This window comes from Leucoraja erinacea, chromosome 33, assembly GCF_028641065.1.
Source record: "Leucoraja erinacea ecotype New England chromosome 33, Leri_hhj_1, whole genome shotgun sequence".
Taxonomy (NCBI): Eukaryota; Metazoa; Chordata; class Chondrichthyes; order Rajiformes; family Rajidae; genus Leucoraja; species Leucoraja erinaceus.
In genome coordinates this window covers 9,130,033-9,152,044 of record NC_073409.1, presented here as the reverse complement: position 1 = coordinate 9,152,044, position 22,012 = coordinate 9,130,033, and the positions used below count along the sequence as shown (strand labels likewise).

At 42.0% G+C, this 22,012-nt stretch overlaps 1 protein-coding gene across 1 annotated transcript in view; it reads right to left on the bottom strand.

Annotated features, from left to right (window-relative positions):
• Nucleotides 1-714: 714 nt before the first annotated feature.
• Nucleotides 715-22,012, bottom strand: part of aldh1a2 (aldehyde dehydrogenase 1 family, member A2) — a 78,833-nt gene continuing 57,535 nt past the window's right edge. Inside the window, exons 8-13 of the mRNA XM_055661222.1 lie at nucleotides 12,277-12,379; nucleotides 10,863-11,047; nucleotides 10,084-10,248; nucleotides 9,793-9,950; nucleotides 5,750-5,824; nucleotides 715-5,539 (exon numbers count right to left, since the gene is read on the bottom strand). Of these exons, the coding sequence (XP_055517197.1) occupies nucleotides 5,467-5,539; nucleotides 5,750-5,824; nucleotides 9,793-9,950; nucleotides 10,084-10,248; nucleotides 10,863-11,047; nucleotides 12,277-12,379 (759 nt within the window). The 3' untranslated portion in view covers nucleotides 715-5,466. The remainder of the gene's footprint in view (nucleotides 5,540-5,749; nucleotides 5,825-9,792; nucleotides 9,951-10,083; nucleotides 10,249-10,862; nucleotides 11,048-12,276; nucleotides 12,380-22,012) is intronic.

The following is a 22,012-nucleotide window of genomic DNA, read 5'->3' as shown; positions in this document are numbered from 1 at the left end:
ACGCAGCCTTTTGTCTCCCTATATTTCTCTGACCTTTGTCCTCCCATCTACCAATCCAGCTATCACTTGCCTGGCTATGTCCCGCCTCCACCTGTCGTCCAGCTTTCTCCCCCATCAATCTTGAAGAATAATCCCAACCAGAAAAGTCGCCTATCCATGCCCTTCAGAGATGCTGCCTGTCCCCGCTGAGTTCCTCCAGAATTTAAGAGTTATCAGGTTTTATAATGCTGTGGTGAAACTGCACCTTGAATAGCACATTTCTTTAAGATTCAAGAGGAACATTCAAATGCTGCAGGCAGAGCAAATGAAACAGAAAGAGCGACGGAGATTTCTGCTTCAGATGTTCACCTGCTCCAGAGTCCGTTATGAAAAAACAGGGAGAGACCTAAGGTGGAAATTCAATCCCTAACGCATACACTAAACATCAATGTAAAGAAGTGGTGTGCTTAGTATCTAGAATGCTTGCATCTAGACTCGATGTTACCACTAGTGGGAGAAATATAGGACTAGAGGTCACAGCCTCAGAATTAAAGGATGTTCCTTCAGGAAGGAGGCAAGGAGGAATTTCTGTAGTCAGGGAGTGGTGAATCTGTGGAATTGTTTGCTACAGAAGTCTGTGGAGGCCAAGTCAATGGATATTTTTAAGGCAGAGATAGATAAATTATTTTTTAGTACGGGTGTGAGGGGTTGCAGGGAGAAGGCAGGAGTATGGGGATGGGGTTAGGAGGAAGAGATAGATCAGCCATGATTGAATGGCGGAGCAGACTCGATGGGCCGAATGGTCTAATTACGCTCCTGTCACTTATGATCGTATGACCTTAGAACAGAGGATAATCTTTTACAACACAGATTTTAGATGTGTGTTTCTATAGAGTGTGTTAGATCGCTGAGATAAAGTCAACTCAAGTTATTTTAAATTGAAGGGAACAGCAGGGTATACAGGTGTCAAAGAGGAACAGGCTTTTGATTCTTTACACAGGATGAATTATGTGATATAAGCATCCACAAAGTATGGTGGAAGTGGAAGCTCTGGGAGTACTTAGGAGACATTTGGATGTAGCATCAGGGAGTTTAATAATCTCTCTGGATTAAGATGAACTGTAATAACTTTTCTATTCACGATTACTGTAATAGGATCAACAGGCCTTTTCTTAACAAACCACACAGGTAAATTATTATCGTTCTGATCTCATTACATCTGCTATCCAAACAGGCATGCAAACATTTTCTATTTCACAACTTATTGAAAATAACAATGACTGATCACAGATATCTTAACAAAACAAAACCTTTATTAGCTGCAGGATGAATTGCTAAAATGTTCAGTTCTATTTCTGGGTATACTCAAATAACCAAATATTTATGCAGGCTTTTCTATGCTTACATTATTTGCACTTCACTTCTAGCATGATAAAAGTTAAGATATTGAGCAGTTAATGGATTTTAATACATTGCAATAAAAATTATTAATAATATTTAGCTGGAGGGAAGGACCCAATCTGAAAATGTAATCATAAGTTGCTCATGGGGATTAAATGTGACAAGGGCTCAGTGCTTGGTGTTCGGTATGCAGTTGCCAGAACTAAGTGCACCCATTACACTTTCATCGAATTATAGTTCTGGGGGAAGGAGAGATGGAAGATCTAACCACCAAACTCTATATTTAATAAGCATAAAGTGAATAATATCTACAATAGTCTCCACATTCAAAACTGTTCTCTTCCTTTAATGCACACATCTCAGGTAAAGGGAAAGAGATTTGAATCAGACACTGGAGTCCAATCTCCCGTAAGAGGAGTTTTTATATTGGATTAGTCACAACCAGTACAACTCAACTGATATCTGTTCTAAAGCTTTGTCACATTTTTAGGCGAATTGCTCTCACATAATTTTAACACTCCGATACCAAATGTATCTTGGGTTTTTTTTTAATGAAAAACAGCATAGAAAATAAATTTATATATTCATAGTACATAATTGTATATACATGATTTCAAAACTGCAATACAGTTAACAAAAAGAAAGTTGCAGTCATTCAATCAGTGTATAAAGTTTACGGATTTACACATTATTGCTTCTGTTGTGACATCAACCACAGGTGACTTAAAATAGAGAAAGTAAAAGACACAAATGGTGAAACTTGGCAACATTAATGCTCAGCTTTCATATGAGCGCAGTGAAAGGTATGAAATAAAATATTAGATTAACATTCCTTGCGATTATAGCATAACAACAAAATATGTCAAAAGCACACTATCCTTTAAATCACAGTTTTATTAACAGATAGATGTATATGAATTTACATAAAATTCCCCCGTTCATTGTTTTAATAGACATATTAATCGGATTTTTAACAGCTGGGTTTTCTGGAGATGGTGAAAGGTAACCTCATTGAGATTTTCAGATGGTTTGATCGGGTAGAAGGTGAAAGTTGGAGAGTCTAGAACCAAGGCCATAGCATCAGGAAAGAGCTCACCCACTTAGGACTGTGATGAGAAGTTGTCTATTCCGGATGGCTGTGGGTATGTAATACTTGGGGCGGTCCATTTTGGAGCATCAACAGAATCAGTAGACATGGAATTATGAGTTAATGTGTAAATTCAGGCAACACATTCATTCGATGGCAGAGTAGGTGCAATAAAAGATAGGACCTTGCTCTTATTTCCCAAAGTTTTTTGATAAAATATAGGATTGAGCAATATCCTATGGTTATATACTCATTGAGATTAAATCATCAATAATAAAAGTGATCTATTTAAAGCAGAGACATGTTTCTGAGTACTTTGGTATCGTCCCATTTCATATCATATATTATGTGATTTTTTTTTGGCTCTTATTTCAGGTTCTACGTTGATTAGGAAGCTTTATTTCTATATGTGCTGCACGTTGCCTCATTACTTAACTCTTGTTGTTCAACAACCCAGTGACAGAAATTCCATCTCAGTGGCAGAGTACAGTCATGATAGTTGGGATTAGAATACACATTTAGCACAAACCACAGAGCCATTGTTCCTATTCCATAGTAATTTATAAGGGGTGTTGATATATATTGTTGTGGCCCAAGTAGAACAATTAATGCTTGGTATCTGGCACAGGGTTGGGTGACTGGGGTACTGTGTGTTGTTTAGGATGCATCATTCAATGGCGTTGAGCTTTCCAATGCCTCCAAGGCCTGGGTTTTATTCTACGTGGCAGAGTAATGTTTAATCACCAACGTCACAATATCACAGACTACAATGAAAGAGAATGTTGCATGTTTGTGACGGAATCATGGTTTTAACAAACCTTGCTGGCCTTGTCCTTGGAGAAAGTATAGAATCATGCACTACTTTCACTACAGCAACATTCAAAAGACATTTAGGAAGGGGTACATGGACAGGGTAGGTTGAGAGGGATACGGTCAGGCAGGCGGGACTAGCATAGATGGGACAACTTGGTTGGCATAGGGGAGCTGAGCTGAGAGGCCGGTTTCTGTGTTGTTTGGTTCAATGCCTTTATAACGCTGTTCAGAGGTGAAGACTGCAAAGAGGTGATGAATTGTAATGTACCCATCAGAATAAGTTCACAAAAGACAATGCCTTGGTGAGGTTCGGCCTGGGGTTTGGTGACACGACACATGGGCTGCTCATTGAAACTCCATAAATAAATGATGGTCGGGTGGTTTGCCAGGAGAAATGTTTAAAGTTGCACAAGGAGAGAATACTTCATTGGAAGTAACAGTGTTTGCATCTTATGTTTTTGCGTGCGATGAATTGGGAAAATCAACTTTACTGTTACTGGGCAGGGTGGAAATATTGGGATTTTATTTAACCTGCTGATAATTAGTACGTGTCTCCCATTACCACCACTTTGCCGTTGTGCGACATGTTACAAAGAAAGCCAACAATTTACTATCGCTTGCCTGCTATCAGACACAGAGAAATGCTGTCCGAACACTGAGGGGGGGAGGTGTGGGTGAGGTGGGAAGCAGAAGTCTTAGCTCAGACTCACACTGAGCTTGAGTACAGGCCAGCGGTGGAGCCTCTTTACACACAGTGAACGACGGCCTTTCACACGGTTACTCTGTGGCTGAGCCGCCCACCAGAGCCAACCTCAGAACCCGCCTGCACCATCGACGGCCAACAGTGCAAGGATACGGTCTCAGAGTGATATCAGAACAGGGGGACCTCAGCAGGCAGGGCCATTTGAACATGCTGCGGCAATTGAAAAGGTGACTCGGCCTTTAGTTCTTTAGGTTGAACAATTTGTGACCACAGTGAGTTGTTCAGCCCAGTGACAGAGACATCTTTAGTCAGCACAGCATGGCAAGGGATACAAGCATGAGATCACCGTGTGAGGCGCAGCGGCAGAGGAGGTCTCAAGTGGGACATAAGCTCACCAATGCAACAACGAGGCTGAGTCGCCCTGTTTCTGTGCTGCAAGCAGTACTTTTATGGAAAAGTACATTTAAAATAAACACAAGGCTGCCGATCGAACTGGGACCAACAACTGGGTCCAGTTCTACCCTAAACTGGATGTTTTCAAGAGGGAGTTAGATGTAGCTCTTCGAGCTAATGCAATCAAGGGATATGGGGAGAGAGCAGGAACGGGGTACTGATTCTGGACGATCAGCCATGATCATATTGAATTATGTTGCTGGCTTGAATGGCCGAAAGGCCTACTCCTGCACCTATTTTCCATGTTTCTAAATCTCCCTCCCTGCAACACACCCCTTCCCCGGCTCCGGATTCTCTCGGTCTCCTTGTCTTTTCCAGAGAAGAGCAACAATTGGCTTTCATGAGTTGAGGAGTTGAGTTCCCAGTCTGAGCTCGCTATAGTGTTGAGCAGACTTCCAGCTCTCTGTAACGTTGTCATCGCAGGCAGAGTCTGTGAGGAATGGCCAGTGGGCTGTGGCAAACCACCACTAGATGTTGGTGTCTGGGCTGCCGACAGAACCACTCGGAGATCTTCCCAAGTTCAAGCGGTTCTCTTCGCTTAGGCTTTTCCCACTTTCTACAGAAGAGCAAAGGTGGTGGATGCCACCCTGACCACACCCTCACTTACCTCTGGCTGCTCCCAGCAACCCACCTGGCATCAGAGGACACACTCTCATTTTCAACAGGCATTGTTTACCCTCCGTGGCAAGTCCCAACTCGATGGAAAGAAATAAGAATTTGTCCTGCAGCTCCCAGTGTTGTGTGGGTCCATGGACTGGCAAAGCCCCACCAACTACAGATTACTCAAGGCTAAAATTGATCAAATGGGAACCATGTAATGAATGCACTCGGGGGAATTTGCTGAGATTATTGTATTTTCTTCAAATACACAGTATTTGTGGTACATATACATTCACTAGTATATATTTTTTTACATTTTATAAGATAAAGCTTCAACCATATGCTGCACAACCACTGTTGTGTGTGTTTGTCTTGCTGGTAAATGAGAGGATTCACTGTGTCCATGGCCATGTCTGGCCTCGAAGCTCTCTTAAGAATTCTTCTGTTGGATTTTGACAGTCACAGTTTTGATTTCAGTGTATTCCTTTAGTCCATATTCTCCCCTGCAATCACAAAACCATTTTGTATCACCAGAGTGACTGAGTTAATGCGATTTACAGTATTAAGAAACATATTTGAAATGTTTCCATAGTTTAAGATTTTCCCATTGTTTAATTTTTTACGTTTAACAGAGAATGTGTCTGCAGAAATTCAACAGCACATTTTGGTGAGAAACTCGGTGTTCTGAAATCTGAGTCTATAAACCTACTTACATTTCTCGACCATTGCCAGACATTTTAAATCCTCCAAAGGGACTCTGGACATTTAAGGCATTGTAACAATTAATCCTGCAATAAAGAAAGAATGAATTTAATTTGAATTCAATTACTTTTCCGAGAAACATTTTCAACTACAAAGTCGACAAGCAAGACCGCTGGAGAAAGGCTGAAGGATGATTTGGAACAGTATTCACAGGAGGGTTTGGCGCATGGCTCATGACAGTGAATTTAATTGGTACAGACAAGCAAAATCTGGAACTCTGTAATCTCTGAAGAGGGCACACACCGCAAAGAGAAAGCAGAACCAACTCAAACTAATCAGAATAGATAGCAACTCTAAACTTAAATCATGTCACATTTTTGTCCTCTTCCAAAACCTTAATGAAAAGTTGCCCTGCGTCAGAAATTATAGTATAGTGCAAAGGATTCAGTTCTTGGAATAATTCCCGTTCCTTGAAATTCCCTGGTGCTAAGCCAAGATTTCTAAAATATGAGTAAATTTGGAGCACACTATTAACGAGTCTGCGATTTGATATTTTCAGCCCAACTAAAGATGCTTCCAAAATGACCCGATGCATGTTTTCCTTCCAATTGTTTTCCACATGGTTAATTTTTTAATTAGCCACAATCACCCGATGAAGTGAAGTGATCTGTGTGTCTCTGGATGTGCGTGTGAGTGAGGCAATGTGTTCTGGTGTGCACGTCAATGCTTTTATTGGTCCATTCATTAGCAATCCGAGAATCAAATTTTGAACCATTGAAATTGACTCCCAAGTTTAGCATTTTATTTCTAATTGCTATCGCCCTCTTTACTAATTTCAACTTTTCCAATTTTGCTTCCACTGGTTCTGCGAAGAGATAACTTGAAGTTGTATGTGGAAGGAAGTGCAGTGATATTTTATGTCACTATGTTTCTCTTCCTTTGTATTCAATCATGTCTGATCAGCAAACTTCCAGCCCCTCCCTCAAACGCCCATTCCAGAGGGTAACCTTAGATCCTCCGGGGGGGGGGGGGGGGGGGGGGGGGGGGGAGGGAACCAAATGGAATTGGTTGCAGCTGGCTTCTGAGCATAAAACTGAACAGAAAACAACCCAAGTCAGGACAGGAAGGGCCAATAAAATTTAAATCAAGTTGTGAGCCGCTCCACACCCCACCCCTACCCACAAGCCCATCTGTATCTCAGCTAACATTACGTCAGTGAATTACTCTGCTTCATACTCTTCTTGCACGCATTACATTGTCCACTCAGTCACCAAGGGAGCAACAGAGACATTGACTAATTGCCTTGCATTGCTAAAGCCCAAGGCAATGGACCTTGGATGAAATAGATGTGCGCCAACAAGATCAGAATAAAATTCATAGAGCAAGTCTAACATACAAAATAAACGGGTCGTGCTCTGCAACTTACAATATACAAACAATGTTCTCACATAATGTCACATATCCCGGAATCTGTTAGCCCTGAATAAAACACACGATCGTACTTGACATCAGATTGAGCTGACGGAGGTAGGCACTGTTGTGAAGGTTGGAAACCATCTGAGGCAGGAGGCCTGCCAGCGACTGGTGCCAGCAACAGCCCTGGCAGCAGCCTGTACTGCAGCATGGTTGCCAAGTTTCGAAAGTAGTGAGCGAGGCAGAAGCACACCAACTGACTTGGACAGCTTGAATCCATTGTTCAGCGACGGTTCCCCGCACACTGTATCAGAAACCCACACTCTTCGCAAAATAAGAACGTGTTAGGAAGGCAGCAACAGATTTCAGGAGGACATCGACAGACCGCTCAAACACATGGGAGATAAAATTAAAAGCAGAGAAGTGTGAAGTAATGCATTTTGCAAGGAAGAGTCAGGGAGACTAATATATACTGAATGGCGCATTGTTAAAGTGGGGGTGCAGAAACAGGGAGACGGGACGCAGACACAGACACAGACACACACATACAAATCTTTGGAAGCTAAAGGATAAGTTGGAGGTTATTCCAAAAACATATGGCTGGCAAAATAGAGTCTAATATTAAGGTAATAGAGTGTAATATGAAGAAATGGTAAACCCGGCTGAGAAATTGGTAGACTCAGCCCTCTCCATGGAAAGCATCTACATGGTGCTGCCTCAAGATCACAGCGTCTATCAACAAGGTTCCCCACCACTAGGACAATGCTCTCTGCAATGCTGCTACCATCAGGTAAGAGGTACCTGAAGTCCCATCTCACCAGGTTCAGCACTTTCCTACAACTACCAGCTTCTTGAACCATCCTGCTGAACCTGTGTTATCTTTTCAATTTTGCTTTGCGTCAGTGCCTTCTTTTTTGTTTGCGCAGTCTTTTTCTTTTCACTGTCTTGTAAAATTTACATGTAATTTGTGTGTAATTGAAGGATTTGTGTGTTGTCCGAGTCTGAAGCTGTTGCAAACAAAATTTTCAATGTACTTGTACTGCACAGTACTTGTGCATATGATAATAAGCGTGACTTGGCTGGAGTTGATAAGTCGCTGTTATGTCCTGTTTCTGGGCCATCGCAGTGTCAAGACCAGGATGCTGATTTATTGGGAATATTAAGGATGAGTGAACAGAAATAGGTTACGGGGGAATTAATTTAAATATAAGGATTAAATAGGGAGTTATTCTTTCCATTGGAAAGAAGATTGGCAACCAGAGAACACTGTCATATATCCGTCAAAACAGTGACTGGAGGGGTGAGAATCATTTTACAGAGTGCGTGTGTGTGTTAGGTTTGGGAAGCATTGGTTGAAAGAGCTTAGGTATAGGCCTTTCAGCCCATTGAATCTGTGATATTCCACTTGTTCCTTTCACATAACCTTGTGAAAACAGGTGCAGATATTATTCATTTTGTAAGTGAAATATTTGCAGGATTAAGGAGACATCACATATTCAATGCGTTGATTGGCCTAAATTCCAATGGGATCAGTTGGTATAAATTGGTAATGTTGCATTTGGTAAAAGCTGCGCTTCGCTTGTTTTCAAAGGTAAATACGTCTTGCTATTGGAAATGCAGCTCACAATGCTGCGATGTTCCTTGATAATTAATTCATTGATTAGTTGGCGTCTATGTTAAAACTAAACATTTGCCGGATCGTTGATGTGTTGGAATTCCACATTTTGTAAGGGCTCCGTTCTGAAGAGAGTACCGTGGTAGGGAGCTCAGAGAAAGGTTTCTCAGTCTGTGCTCCTGGTAGGCAACGCAGGAACAAAACTTTGCAAGGTTTACTTTTTTGATTCTATGTGGACAGTGAGTGAATCCATCACATTTGAGCAAAACTATCTTGAAATCCTCATAAGCAGAGCTTTCCCAGACTGATGTGAACAACATGGAGTCATCCAGCATGGAAACAGGCACTTTGGCCCAACTTGCCCACGCCAACCAACTTGCCCCATCTACACTAGTCCCACCTGCAAGCATTTGGTTCTTTCTAAACATCCTATCCATGTATTTTGATGTGGACAAGCTTTTCCCTTTGAGAATAGGGAAGATTCAAACAAGAGGACATGACTTCAGAATTAAGGGACAGAAGTTTAGGGGTAATATGAGGGGGAACTTCTTTACTCAGAGAGTGGTAGCGTGGTGGAATGAGCTTCCAGTGGAAGTGGTGGAGGCAGGTTCGTTGGTATCATTTAAAAATAAATTGGATAGGCATATGGATGAGAAGGGAATGGAGGGTTATGGTATGAGTGCAGGCAGGTGGGACTAAGGGGAAAAAAAAAAGTTGTTTGGCACGGACTTGTAGGGCCGAGATGGCCTGTTTCCGTGCTGTAATTGTTATATGGTTATATGTATCTGTCCAAAAGTTTTTTAAAGTTGTGATAGTACCTGCCACAACTACCTCCTCTGGTCCACAAATCCATCACCCTTTGTGTAAAAAAGTTCCTATATAATCCCCCCCCCCTTCACAAACCTAATTTTGTAAGGGAATCAAGGATCAGACTGCTCAGGGTAATTAGGTCAATAATCTCATTCAGGACAGTCCCATCTCCACCATGCCAGTGTAGTACTATCGGAACACCATATCATCTCTTACCAGACTGTCCCAGCCTGCATAGCCGCAGAAACTGTTAATGCTTTATCAATATCTTTGGTGAAGACAGCGGCTACCAATCCGAACTGCGAATTATTGGCCCTTTCCACCACTTCTTCCATGGTTTTAAACTTGATAATGAGTTGAACTGGGCCAAAAATCTGAAATAAATACATGAAAATGCTCAGAATTAAATGAAAATTTGGCAACAGGGTGGCATTCCAAAGAGTTGCGTTGAATGGCAGAATCTAATCACTTTAAACAGCAATCGGACGGGTGTTTAGACTCTTGTACCTCTTCCTTTGCTATCCGCATATCATCCATCACGTTTGAAAAGACAGTCGGTTCAATGAAGAAGCCTTTCTTGCCCAGTGATTTACCACCACACTCGAGCTTTGCTCCCTCAGTGATGCCACTCAGCACAAGTTCAAGGACCTTATCGCATTGTAGTTTGTCAATCTGAAAAGAAATAAAATCCTTCAGAGCAGCAATCCATCATCGCAGGCCAAATGACTGTAGCATTTGGCACGATATCACACCAGATCCTACCTCGTGATGCGTGCAGAAATTTTTTATCTCATTTCGGAACATTAAGTGGTGTATTGTATACAACATACCAGAGAAAAAAAAACATTGGAAAAATAAAACAGCTTTATTCCGTTTCACAATAAACTCATACGAATACAGCACTGAAAAAATTAAAAAATACTATATCAAACTATAAAGAACCATGTATATTGTTTTGTGAAGTATGCAACCTTATAACACAGGGCCGAAACAGCCTTATGCCAAGAAGTACAAACATCAGAAGTTTGTCTTCCTCTGGAATGTGATGCTAATATTTGCGGGGTTTATTAAGATTAACATTAACTGTTTCCTTCAGATGTTTTTAATGTGATGGATGGCACAGGATGAATATTGTGTTTTGATTTTCTTTAAACAAAGACCCATGTCCCGAGCTCCTAAAAAACCCAAGATACAGCATGATACAAAAATCTCCTCCATAATAAAAGTGGATGAATATTGACACAGTCATATTTTTGTTTGCTTTGCTTGGAAAAAAAAAATCTTACTTGGGGCCCTTGCTCAGTGGCCGGATCAAACGGGTTTCCTACTGTTCTTCTCTGTGCACGTTCTGTACTTTTTTGGACAAACTCCTCGTAGATCGGCTCTTCCACGTAGATCCGTGATCCTGCTGTGCAGCATTGGCCCTGGTTGAAGAACACTCCCTGATGAGCCTGTTCCACGGCATAGTCCACTGTGAGAACGAGACAAGAACCCAAAACCAGCATTAGCACTTCTCCTGTGTCCGGAAATGCCAGGAACAGACTGGGCAATAAATTCCCAAAGTATCAACACTTTCCCAGCAAATGTTTACAAAAATGGTAAACTGCGTAAGTCAATATCACGAAAAAAAATGATGAGATTGCAGTACAGCCTTTTTATTTACACCATCAACATCTGCAAACTTAGACGATATCTAGGTTGGTACCAAAATACCACTGTACTCCCCAAAGTATGAAACAATCTAAGAGATCTTCCTGTCCTTTAAATGCTTGACAAGAGAAAACAATTGCATTCTTTCTTTATGAGTCCTCCTTGGTCAGTAAATAAATCTACTTTATCAGCTGTTTCTCTGTTTACTCCTCCTTTATTCTGTCCAGGGAAGCAGAAGGCAAGGGTTGGCCTGATTGCGGCAACAATCAGTGTCTTATTCATTGGAGATACAAGGAAATGCAGACGCTGGTTTACAAAAACCAAACTTAACGTGCTGGAGTAACACAGCAGGTCAGGCAGCATCTCTGGAGGGCATAGGCAGGCAACGCTTGTGGTCAAACTGCTGAACAAGGGCCCCGACCTGAAACGTTGTCCAGAGGTGCAGCCTGACATGCTGAGTTACTCCGGCACATTGTGTTTTTTATTCATCTAACTTTATCTGGTTTCCCCGTCACATGATGTTTGAGGAGAGGATGCTTAATCTTCATTCAGCTAACGTTTGAGAAAAACAGTAACATATTACACAAGCATCAGTATTACTCCCTCCATGAACCGCAGGCGAGGAATTGCTACAGTCCATTCTATCCCAACTGGAGTCCTGTGTGTGTGTGTGTGTGTGTGTGTGTGTGTGTGTGTGTGTGTGTGTGTGTGTGTGTGTGTGTGTGTGTGTGTGTGTGTGTGTGTGTGTGTGTGTGTGTGTGTGTGTGTGTGTGTGTGTGTGTCTGAGTGGGCGTGTACATGTGTGTGTCTGTGTTTACATGTGCGTAGGTGTGTCTGTGTGTGTCTGTTTCTGTCTGTCTGTGTACATGTGTGTGTCTGTGTTTGCATGTGCGTAGGTGTGTATGTGGGTATGTGTGTGTTTGTGTGTGAGTGTGTGTGTGTGTTTGTGCTTGCGTGTGTGTACTTCACAGGTCCTGCACGTATGTGCGCACGTCCACATGTGCTAGTATGCCTTTATACACAATACTCAATACTTTAAGAAGCACCTACAATCAGCATCTGCAAAGATAATGTTTGGGCTCTTTCCTCCCAACTCCAACGTCACTCTCTTCAGGTTGCTCCTCCCGGCTGCTTCCTGGATTAGTTTCCCAACCTAATTAGAAACACAGAATGCCAACTTTACAACATATGAATGCCAGCACAGCCCAAGAGCAAAGTGCAATTACAACAAAGTGACAAATCTTAGACGAGTAGAAAGAAATAATTTAAATATTCTTCAGAAACCATTCTATTAATTTGGCTTAAGACGGAATTGGCAAAGTAAATGTTAGGCCAGGTGAGGGACATGTTTTGGACAGCTGTTTGTATATAGCCACAAGTCGTAAGATCAGCAGTGTGATGGATGTGTGGGAGAGGAGGTACCATCCACACTGTCACAGCGGCAGCACATTCACTTGTCGTATTCCATGGGCCCTCAAAGTCTTTAATGCTTTTCCTTTTTAAAATAGATCACACTCGAGGAACTCTGGAAGCCCCGCTGGGTGACTGATGGGTTTTGTAGTTAATGCAGCTGTTAACCCAGAGAATTGGGCGGCTGGGATTTTAGTCCCTGGTTTAGTTTTATTTACATTGACGGTTGCCCACTCCCAACTCACTGCCGATGTGAGAGTTAGCCGTGCCATATGATGTAGCTTTGCATGACTTCAGATTACACTATAATCTATACACTATTCCGCTGTTTTACACTCAACATTGTATTTATTGTTGTGACCATCGTCAACATATACGCTGTGTACTTTATGTGCTTCATGCGACCAAGCCTAGACCATATGACACCCTGGGGCATATGACAATAAACTGATTTAAATCTGAATACACATTCAGAATTGCAGTCTCCTTTATCAGCAGAACACTGGATAGACACACAAAAAATAACTCAGCGGGTCAGGCAGCCTCACTGGTGAAAATGGACCTGCTGAGATACTCCAGCATTTTGTGTCGATCTTTGCTATAAACTAGCCTCGGCAGTTCCTTTTATTCCATACCACCATCACTTGGTTTTGCCAGAAGAGGTGACTATCTGGCCTGAATCCACCAGATGGCTCAGTCTGAACATCTACCCTGTTTTTAATACTCAACAAGTCACCTATAAATAGCAATTACACTGACAAGGGTAACAGGAATTACAAAAACACTGGAAGTCTTGGCTTGTTTGCTTGTGGGTGTTGTACAAAGCATATAAAACAGATGGCAATACTTGGATTACTGAGAGACACCATCAGCAAGAACATTCGATCTGCTCTCTGTACAGATCCAACTGAGCCTCAGCTCCTCAGAACTATCCCTCAGCTGCACCCCAGCCCACTTCCACCAGGAGTCCATTACTACTTTCCAAATGGGCGCTGTGGGTCCACAGCCCTCTACAGAGAGACCCGAATCTGTCACTTCAGCGGTGCACTGAGAGGGTGCCACATTGTCAAGAGATGCTGTCTTTTGAATGAGACGATAATCCATTGTCCTAAGTGAGCCCCAGAATGTAAAGAATAATGGTCTTCATAAGTTATAGAAGCAGAATTAGGCCATTTGGCCCATCAAGTCTACTCCACTATTCAATCATGGCTGATCTATCTTTCCCTCTCAATCTCAATCTCCTGCCTTCTGGCCTTGAAATGAGCCAGATTTTTTGCTCATCTTACAAACAGAAAATGAGCCCCTGAGCTTCAGTGTAGTATTCTGTACGTGTTCACCCACTGTCTTACGAACGGTTCCTATGTACAGAAAATCTCCAACAATCGAACCCCCTTTAATCTGAACCAGCAGATAGTCCAGGAGATTAAATGGTGCTCCTAACAATGACCCCACATTTTTATTTCACCATTATTCCCTGTGCCACAGTATATTGAATTGAATTGAAACGTTTTTTTCAGTATATATGGGAAAGATTTAGAGTGATACGAGCCAAATGCAGGCAGATGGGATTGGTGAAGATGGGGCATCTTGGTTGTTATAGGCAAGTTGAGCCAAAGGGTGTGTTTCCATGCTGTGACTTTTTGACGTTATGACTAACATGACAAGTTTAATGTTTAACCAGTGATGTTTCAGTTTGTCTATTTCAGTCAAAACCAGGCTGAATTCTACAAGCTCTCCGGCCACAATCTCCCCAACTTACCGACAAACTTTGTTCCCAACCCTGGCTCTGGATACCAACAGGGACATAGCCCAGGCCCCTGGCCCTGGTCACCCGCTGGCATTCCGAACTAAGGGATGTGCCAGACTCCAAACCCTGAGGATTCCTGAACAACCAGATAATGGATTCTCTGAGTTTTGTTGTAACTGTGCAAGAAGGAACTGCAGATGCTGATTTAAGCCGAAGATAGGCACAAAAAGCTGGAGTAACTCACGGAACAGGCAGCATCTCTGGAGAGAAGGAATGGGTGACGTTTCGGGTCGAGACCCTTCTTCAGATTGAAACATAGAAACATAGAAAATAGGTGCAGGAGTAGGCCATTCGGCCCTTAGAGCCTGCACCACCATTCAATATGATCATGGCTGATCATCCAACTCAGTATCCTATACCTGCCTTCTCTCCATACCCCCTGATCCCTTTAGCCACAAGGGCCACATCTAACTCCCTCTTAAATATAGCCAATGAACTGGCCATAACTACTTGAAGAAGGATCTCGGCCCAAAATGTCGCCCATTCCTCTTTTGTTGTAACTGTTTTGTGCCTGTTCCTCGATCAGGCCTAAGATACGTTATGGATATTTCAGCAGGGGCTGGAGATCCAAATCAGAGCATCTTTCTCCTGCGCCTTCCAGAGTGTCCTCACACTCAGGCATTTGCTGACTAGCGCACGGTGTCGGTAAAAGGACAACATTTCCTGAAGTGAACCTGCAAGCCAGTGATGTTCAATATTCACGTCCTCGCCCCGCACTGTCTCGCCCCCTGCTCTATGCGCAGCACACAGGCAGACTCCACCCTACGCTCTCCCTGGGTGAATGAGGCCAGTGAATCTCCTTTGTCTTTGGCCCTGCTGCCAGCCCCATGGTACAAACAGCAGGGGGAACAGCTTACGATTTAGTCCTTGTAGGATCCTGCTGAACATCAATTAGCTGCAGCAGTTTCCTGCCAAATAACAGTCACTACAGATCACGGCAATACTTTAATTGTGAAGAGATTTGGATGGCTGCAAACGATAAGAAATAGTTTTAAAGGAGGGGCAAGTGTTTTTTTACACAGAGTTGTGGTTTCCTGGAATGCATTACTGTTGGTGGAGGCAGATACAATAGTGGCATTTAAGAGGCTTTTAGACAGGCACGTGGATATGCAGGCAACGGAGGGATAAGGATCACATTCAGGCAGAAGAGATACTTTTATCTTGGCATCATGGACATTGTGGGTTGAAGGGCCTGTTTTTTTCCTGTACTGTTCTATGTACTTCATTATAATCACCAGGTTAAGAATTGTTTTGTGAACAAATCCTATTAGCATTGGGTGAGATTGTTCTTGAGCCCACCTGTAAGTCACACTCCCCTCCTGAACTAAAACTCTGGTTCCCATTCATTTTGCAACCCAGTGGATGTAGTTTAGAGGCAGATCCTACTGCTGTGACCATCCTTGGCAATGAAGTGTCCACAAGCAGTGATCAGGCTTCAGGTTCAGCAGCTTCTGATGCCCTAGATTGCTCCAATGGCTTTTTGACAACTCAAAGGTTCTCCTAATTGTTTTTAAGCGTTCCTAATAATCAGGAACATTTAAAAATCAACTTAAGTAATTTAATAAATTAAAGATAACCAAACAAAAAGAAGCTGAAGTAAGATGCATTTAGATGAGAGAAATTAAAAATGTTGAGGATTTGTAAAATAAAGTGAAGCCAAGCAGTTTATCTGTGCTTCTTTGCTCAGTTGTTGACACTATTGGCAGGAATGGGCCGTTCATGTGTAGGATGAACCTAGAGCTGAGCATTGCTGTGCTCAATGCAAGACGAAGGCCAGCAGTGGAGGACAAGGTCCAAGTTCAACAAGAATTCCACCTTGTTCCCAACAATGGCTGTGGATGTTGGGAATGACCAGACCTTCATAGAGCCGCTGGTCAGATATTCCCCATGCAACTCCACCCTTAGTGGTGAGCAGCCTGAACAAGCCTGGAATTCTCCTTTTGTGAAAAAACAATAAATTGGACAGGCCCCACAACAAAGCACTTGCACATTTGGATTCTTCCAGTGAGTTGAGTATTTGGATACTTTCCCTTCAGATGGTGACAATCCAAGAATATTTCCTCCTCGTTGTCACCAGCCGCTTCAGGAAGTCAGCTTTACAGTGGTTTTGGCCAATAATCAACTCAAAGACATTAAAGTGGAGGCGATGTGTTGAACTGGACCTCTTTCATGATCGTGACTTCAGGAGGCGCCTTAGGGCGAGAGGATCAGTTGCCAGGCATGGAGGAGTTTACTGGAATCAGACAGGGTGCAATTTCCTGCTTAATAAGAAGGCCACAAATGGGAGTACACAATTGCTTTTTTTTTGCCTCAATAGATTTGTCAAAGCTCTAAGTTATTGTTTGCTTCCTGTTCCCTTTTGGCTTGAAGAAAAGCTCCTCAGTGTTGTATCCGTCTGGTCAATGCAAAGTGAGATCTGATCAGAAAGGCTTTAGCAAATGCTCATCATCCCCTCTACTTTAGAGTAATTATCACAGGAAATCATTAATGGCCAACTTCAGAAGAATGCTTTGGGGGAATTATGGTGGGTTGATTCTCCTCTTAATTGACACTTGTGGATGAAATAACCAAGAAAATAAAAATAAATGAATTCTGGCATTTAAAGACTTGAGACAGGAAACAGCTTTCCCCCTCTGTCTTGACTTTAGGTTTTTAAGAGGACATTCTTGAAATCTTTTAGAAATAGAAGTATTTCATCCATCATGTGAAAGTTGGAAAAATCAAGTTAATTATTTGCAGAGCAATAAATTGAAAGCCTTTAACAAATACAGCTTTTTTTTTCCCGGCTCAACTGCCTTTGAAGTTGACTCCACTCCAATGGACAATGGTGCCATCTTTGGGAGATGGAGAAGAGAAAGCTTGATAAAGAGGAACGACTGTTGTAAAATATGTTGGATGAACATGGTCTCATTCACTCTCTCTCCATGGAAAATGGTAAGGTGCAATCCCATTCAGTCCTCAGTAAGTCTATGGTTCTTTATCATATTGAATCATTTACATTGGGGCATGTTAAATGGCAAATTAATTACTTTTGAAAGCCACCATTTTTGTAAATGAATATGGATATCCCTGTTTTCTCTACCTTGCCTAAACCTCTTGACAATTCTTTGTCTGAGGAACTCATTCCTCTTCTCCGTTTCCAGCCAACCCAATTTCACCAGGTTTCACTTTGTCCAAATTGCAGTAGGTTCCCAATGAGCAGGTTTGCGTTGATCTTTAAAATGAGCAAGTTGTAAATTAAATCTTAATTTTAGTAACTAGAGACGCAGTGAAAAGACAGTCCATGATCTTGCATCAGATGCATGGTTCTGCTTTATTGGAACCAGTTATCCACCTTGGTTGTATGTCCACGAGTCAATGATAGGAAACTATCGTGTTGAGTTGGGCCGATACATCAGTAAAGATGTTTGAACAAGTTGAGTTTTCCAGTGTGTCCCCATCCCCACTAATATGAAAACTCTGCTGATACTTGAAAAGTTTTCTCATTTATGTATGGACTTAGTCAGACATCAGCAGAAAAATAAACTATGCATTATTTTGGATAAATTTCTAAAAATTCTGAAAATTAATTGCAAAAGGAATGGAGCGCCAAAAATATTTTAAAATGGCAAAATACACAAATGGCACATATCGTAACCTTTAAGAAGCCTGTTGTGATGTTTGCAATTTGAGATCAACTTCTCAATTGGGTGTTCGACATCACTACAGTCAGGGATTCAGGTTGGAGACATGGTAACATGAGGAACAGCATTAGTTCCATTAGACTTTGGGCATCTTCTGTCACTGAATTAAACTTTGGAGTTAGGAATGGGGACACACTGGAAAACTCAACTGGTTCAAACATCTTTACTGAAGACTAAAGTGGGCCTTGTATCGACCCAACACAACCTGATAGATGTCTGTCAGTGACACGTGGACAAACACACAAACTGTAGACAACTGCTTCCAATAAAGCAGAACCATGTATCTGAAGAAAGTTCTTGACCCAAAACATCGTCTATTCCTTCTCTCCATAGATGCTACCTCAGCCGCTGAGTTTCTCCAGCATTTTTTGTCTACCCATGTATCTGCTATGATCATATCCATTATCTGAAATGATTATCTCCACTATTCCACCTTTCCGCTCTGTCTCTCAACACCCTCACCTAATAAAAAGCTAAATCACTTAGAACCGGAATCGCCAGCTAACTCAGCACGCCTGGTCGTTAAGGGTGGGATGGGCGGGCGAGTTGGGGGCGGAAATCAAATTCCATTCCTCTGATACCTTTGCACAAGAAAATGCCGCCTGACTTTGCTGTGAATGTGTTTAAGGAGGAACTGCAGATGCTGGAAAATCGAAGGTAGACAAAAATGCTGGAGAAACTCAGCGGGTGCAGCAGCATCTATGGAGCGAAGGAAATAGGCAACGTTTCGTCCCGAAACGTTGCCTATTTCCTTCGCTCCATAGATGCTGCTGCACCCGCTGAGTTTCTCCAGCATTTTTGTGTACCTTTGCTGTGAATACCCTGGCTTCACCTTTTCGTATTCAGCCTTTCCTCTCATTTCCACAGTGGGTCACCGCTCGCCACTGTTTTGTTACTTAAACTCCTTTCCACATTCAGGACCTGGTAACGGGAGGTAAAACAACAAAAACAGACTTGGTTGGTAGTCCCCTTTCTGCGGAGTTTAATGTTATAATAGAGCGATTGTTCCTATTTTCTTTTTCTTTCTTTTCTAGGGTCTATTTTCTCACTTTACTTCCTTCTCTAACTTCTTTTCTAAGGGCTTTCTTTTCCCAACACTCTTGCACTTCACGACTCTTGCGCACTTTCTTTACTTTCCTTACTTCTATCTTTTTCTTAAAGCTCAAAAAAAAAATGAAGCGGTACAAAAAATGTATTAAGATATATGTGTTGTGTAGTATTGTAATTTACCGTACTTCTAATAAAAAAAAAAAAAAAAAAAAAAAAAAAAAAAAAAACTCCTTTCCACATGACTGTTCTGTCCTGACTGAGCTCCATGTAATTATTGTATATGAATGTTGGGTGGCACGGCCAAAATTGGTCAGCGAACCACTGCCCGCAGGCGGGCCGATGGCCTAAACCCATCTGTAGACCACAGGGACCCTCACTGCACATAATGTCCCCAAATATTTACCCTAGTGCTCACAAACAAGTTCAATTTCCATTCCTCACAGTCCATTTCTTCTTTGTTGTTAAGGAGAGTGGTGCTTCTTAAATGGAAAGCAGAATTTACTTTATTGCAATGAAATATAAGCATCGCAGCTGGCAACAAACGTTGGAACATGACATCAAGCCCAGACGTTTTCTATTTAAATATTTAATGATCTGATGCCTAGTAAAATCAAAGGGAGTAATTCCTGCAACTCCACTTGAAACTGTGCAGCAAGTCACTGCCATCGACATGCGTAGAACTTGGAACCAGCAGGTTTAGAACCAGGCAGCCCAGAACAAGGCCATTCAGCCCAGTGTATCTTTGCTCACTCTTTACTGCAACCATTCCAAATTAACCTCATGTTCCTGCTCTCTCTCCTCACAAAGACATCCTGTAAAAATTCAATGATCTCTGTCCCAGCAGATCCATAGGCAAATGGACATGTGTCGAAAGGAACTGCAGATGCTGGTATACACCGAAGACAGACGCAAAGTGCTGGAGTAACTCAGCAGGTCAGGCAGCATCTCCGGAGAAAAAGGATGGGTAACATTTTGGGTCGGGACCCTTCTTCAGACTGAAAGTAGAGAGGAGGGAACTGGAGGTAAGAAAAGGCCAGAACAAAGCAGGACCGGTAAAGGAAAGGTCCACAATTGTAGGAGAGGGGTTAAGAAAAGCTTCTGGAGCTTGTGGCAGTTTTAATCAATTCTTGCATTGGCTTCAGTTTTATGGGCAGTTGTATTGGTGAAGGAAAAGCAGGCTTTGTGGATAGTACATGAACTGACCCCCAGGAGGATTAGCAGGAGAGCTAACTGTTCCATTTAGGGGCCACTGAGATCAACAATAAAGAAAGAATTAAGGATGAAACCTCCAGATGTTGCAGGCATTAGTCCACAGAGAGGTTGCAACATCACCATTGTTTACAGAACAAATTGAACTCAACTGACATTTTTGTAATGTACTGCAATCTCCATCTCTCTTTTTCCATAGAAAAAACCATAGGTATTGTTGTTGGTATCTGACAGGACTACCACAAAGATTACACATTTTACACGGAAAGCTAAAAGTAAGGGAGACTTTACTGCTTATACATTTAACAATGCTATCCATCACAGTAGCTATCTATCTATCTATCTATCTATCTATCTATCTATCTATCTATCTATCTATCTATCTATCTATCCGCACGCAATATATATATATATATATATATATATATATATATCGCAATATATCTATAGATATATCTATATATATATATATATATATATATAGATATAGATATATATATAGAGGGTTATATGTCTACAGGCCTGTATCCTTATAGATTCTAGAGCCACAAAGCAGGTAGAAAATTATAAGCAAAGACCTTCAAAGGGTTTGTTGCAATTGTGCAGGTCTTTGGCTAGGCTTCACCTTGAGGATTGGGATCAGCTTGGGAAGAGCTGACTTGCTATAATGGGAATGGAGCAAAGGTTCACTCGACAGGTTCCAGGGATGGCGGGTGGTCATATGATGAGAGATTCAGAAATCTGGCACTATACTCTTTAGTGGTTATAATCAGGGTGACGTCTCATGAGCATATAAAGATTTTTCTAAATGACTGGGTGCTTTAGATGTAGGAAGGTTGCATGCCCACACTGAGGAGTTCAGAAATGGGCTCATAAGGGCATAAGGAATAGGAGTAGAATTAGGCCATTCAGCCCATCAAGTCCACCATTCAATTATGGCTGATATATCTCTTCCTCCGAACCCCATTCCCCTGCCTTCTTCACATAACCTCTGACACCTGTACTAATCAAGAGCTGTAAAAGCTCTTTCACTGTGTTGCTTTATGGTAAAGCTTGATATATGTTTGAGCATTGTGGGACTACGGAATATGGGGATGGGGTTGGATAACGACTCCGAGATTAGACAATGACCCAGATAAATGGCACCACAAGCATGCTCTTGTTTCTTTCATCCTTAGGTTTGTTAATTGTAAGGTGGACAATGGTGTGGCGGTTATCAATTGAAGATGGTCCATGGAAAAGGAATGCCATTTTGTCTTGGAATTAAGAGAGGCAGAAGAAACACTCAAAACAGATCTTTGGAGAAAAGAAGTGCAGCATTTTACAATGAGCAGGTAGCTGGTTAGCAGGCAACCCTTTGTTAGTGGACACAAAATGCTGGAGTAACTCAGCGGATCAAGCAGCATCTCTGGAGAGAAGGAATGGGTGACGTTTCGGGTCGAGACCCGAAACGTCACCCATTCCTTCTCTCCAGAGATGCTGCTTGACCCGCTGAGTTACTCCAGCATTTTGTATCTACCTTCAATTTTACCAGCTCTTTCTTACCACATTTAACCCTTCGATAGTGTTGGGCATGCGGCACAGACTCTTATAGGAAAGTAGATGTACTGCCTTGTCGTATTCCTGT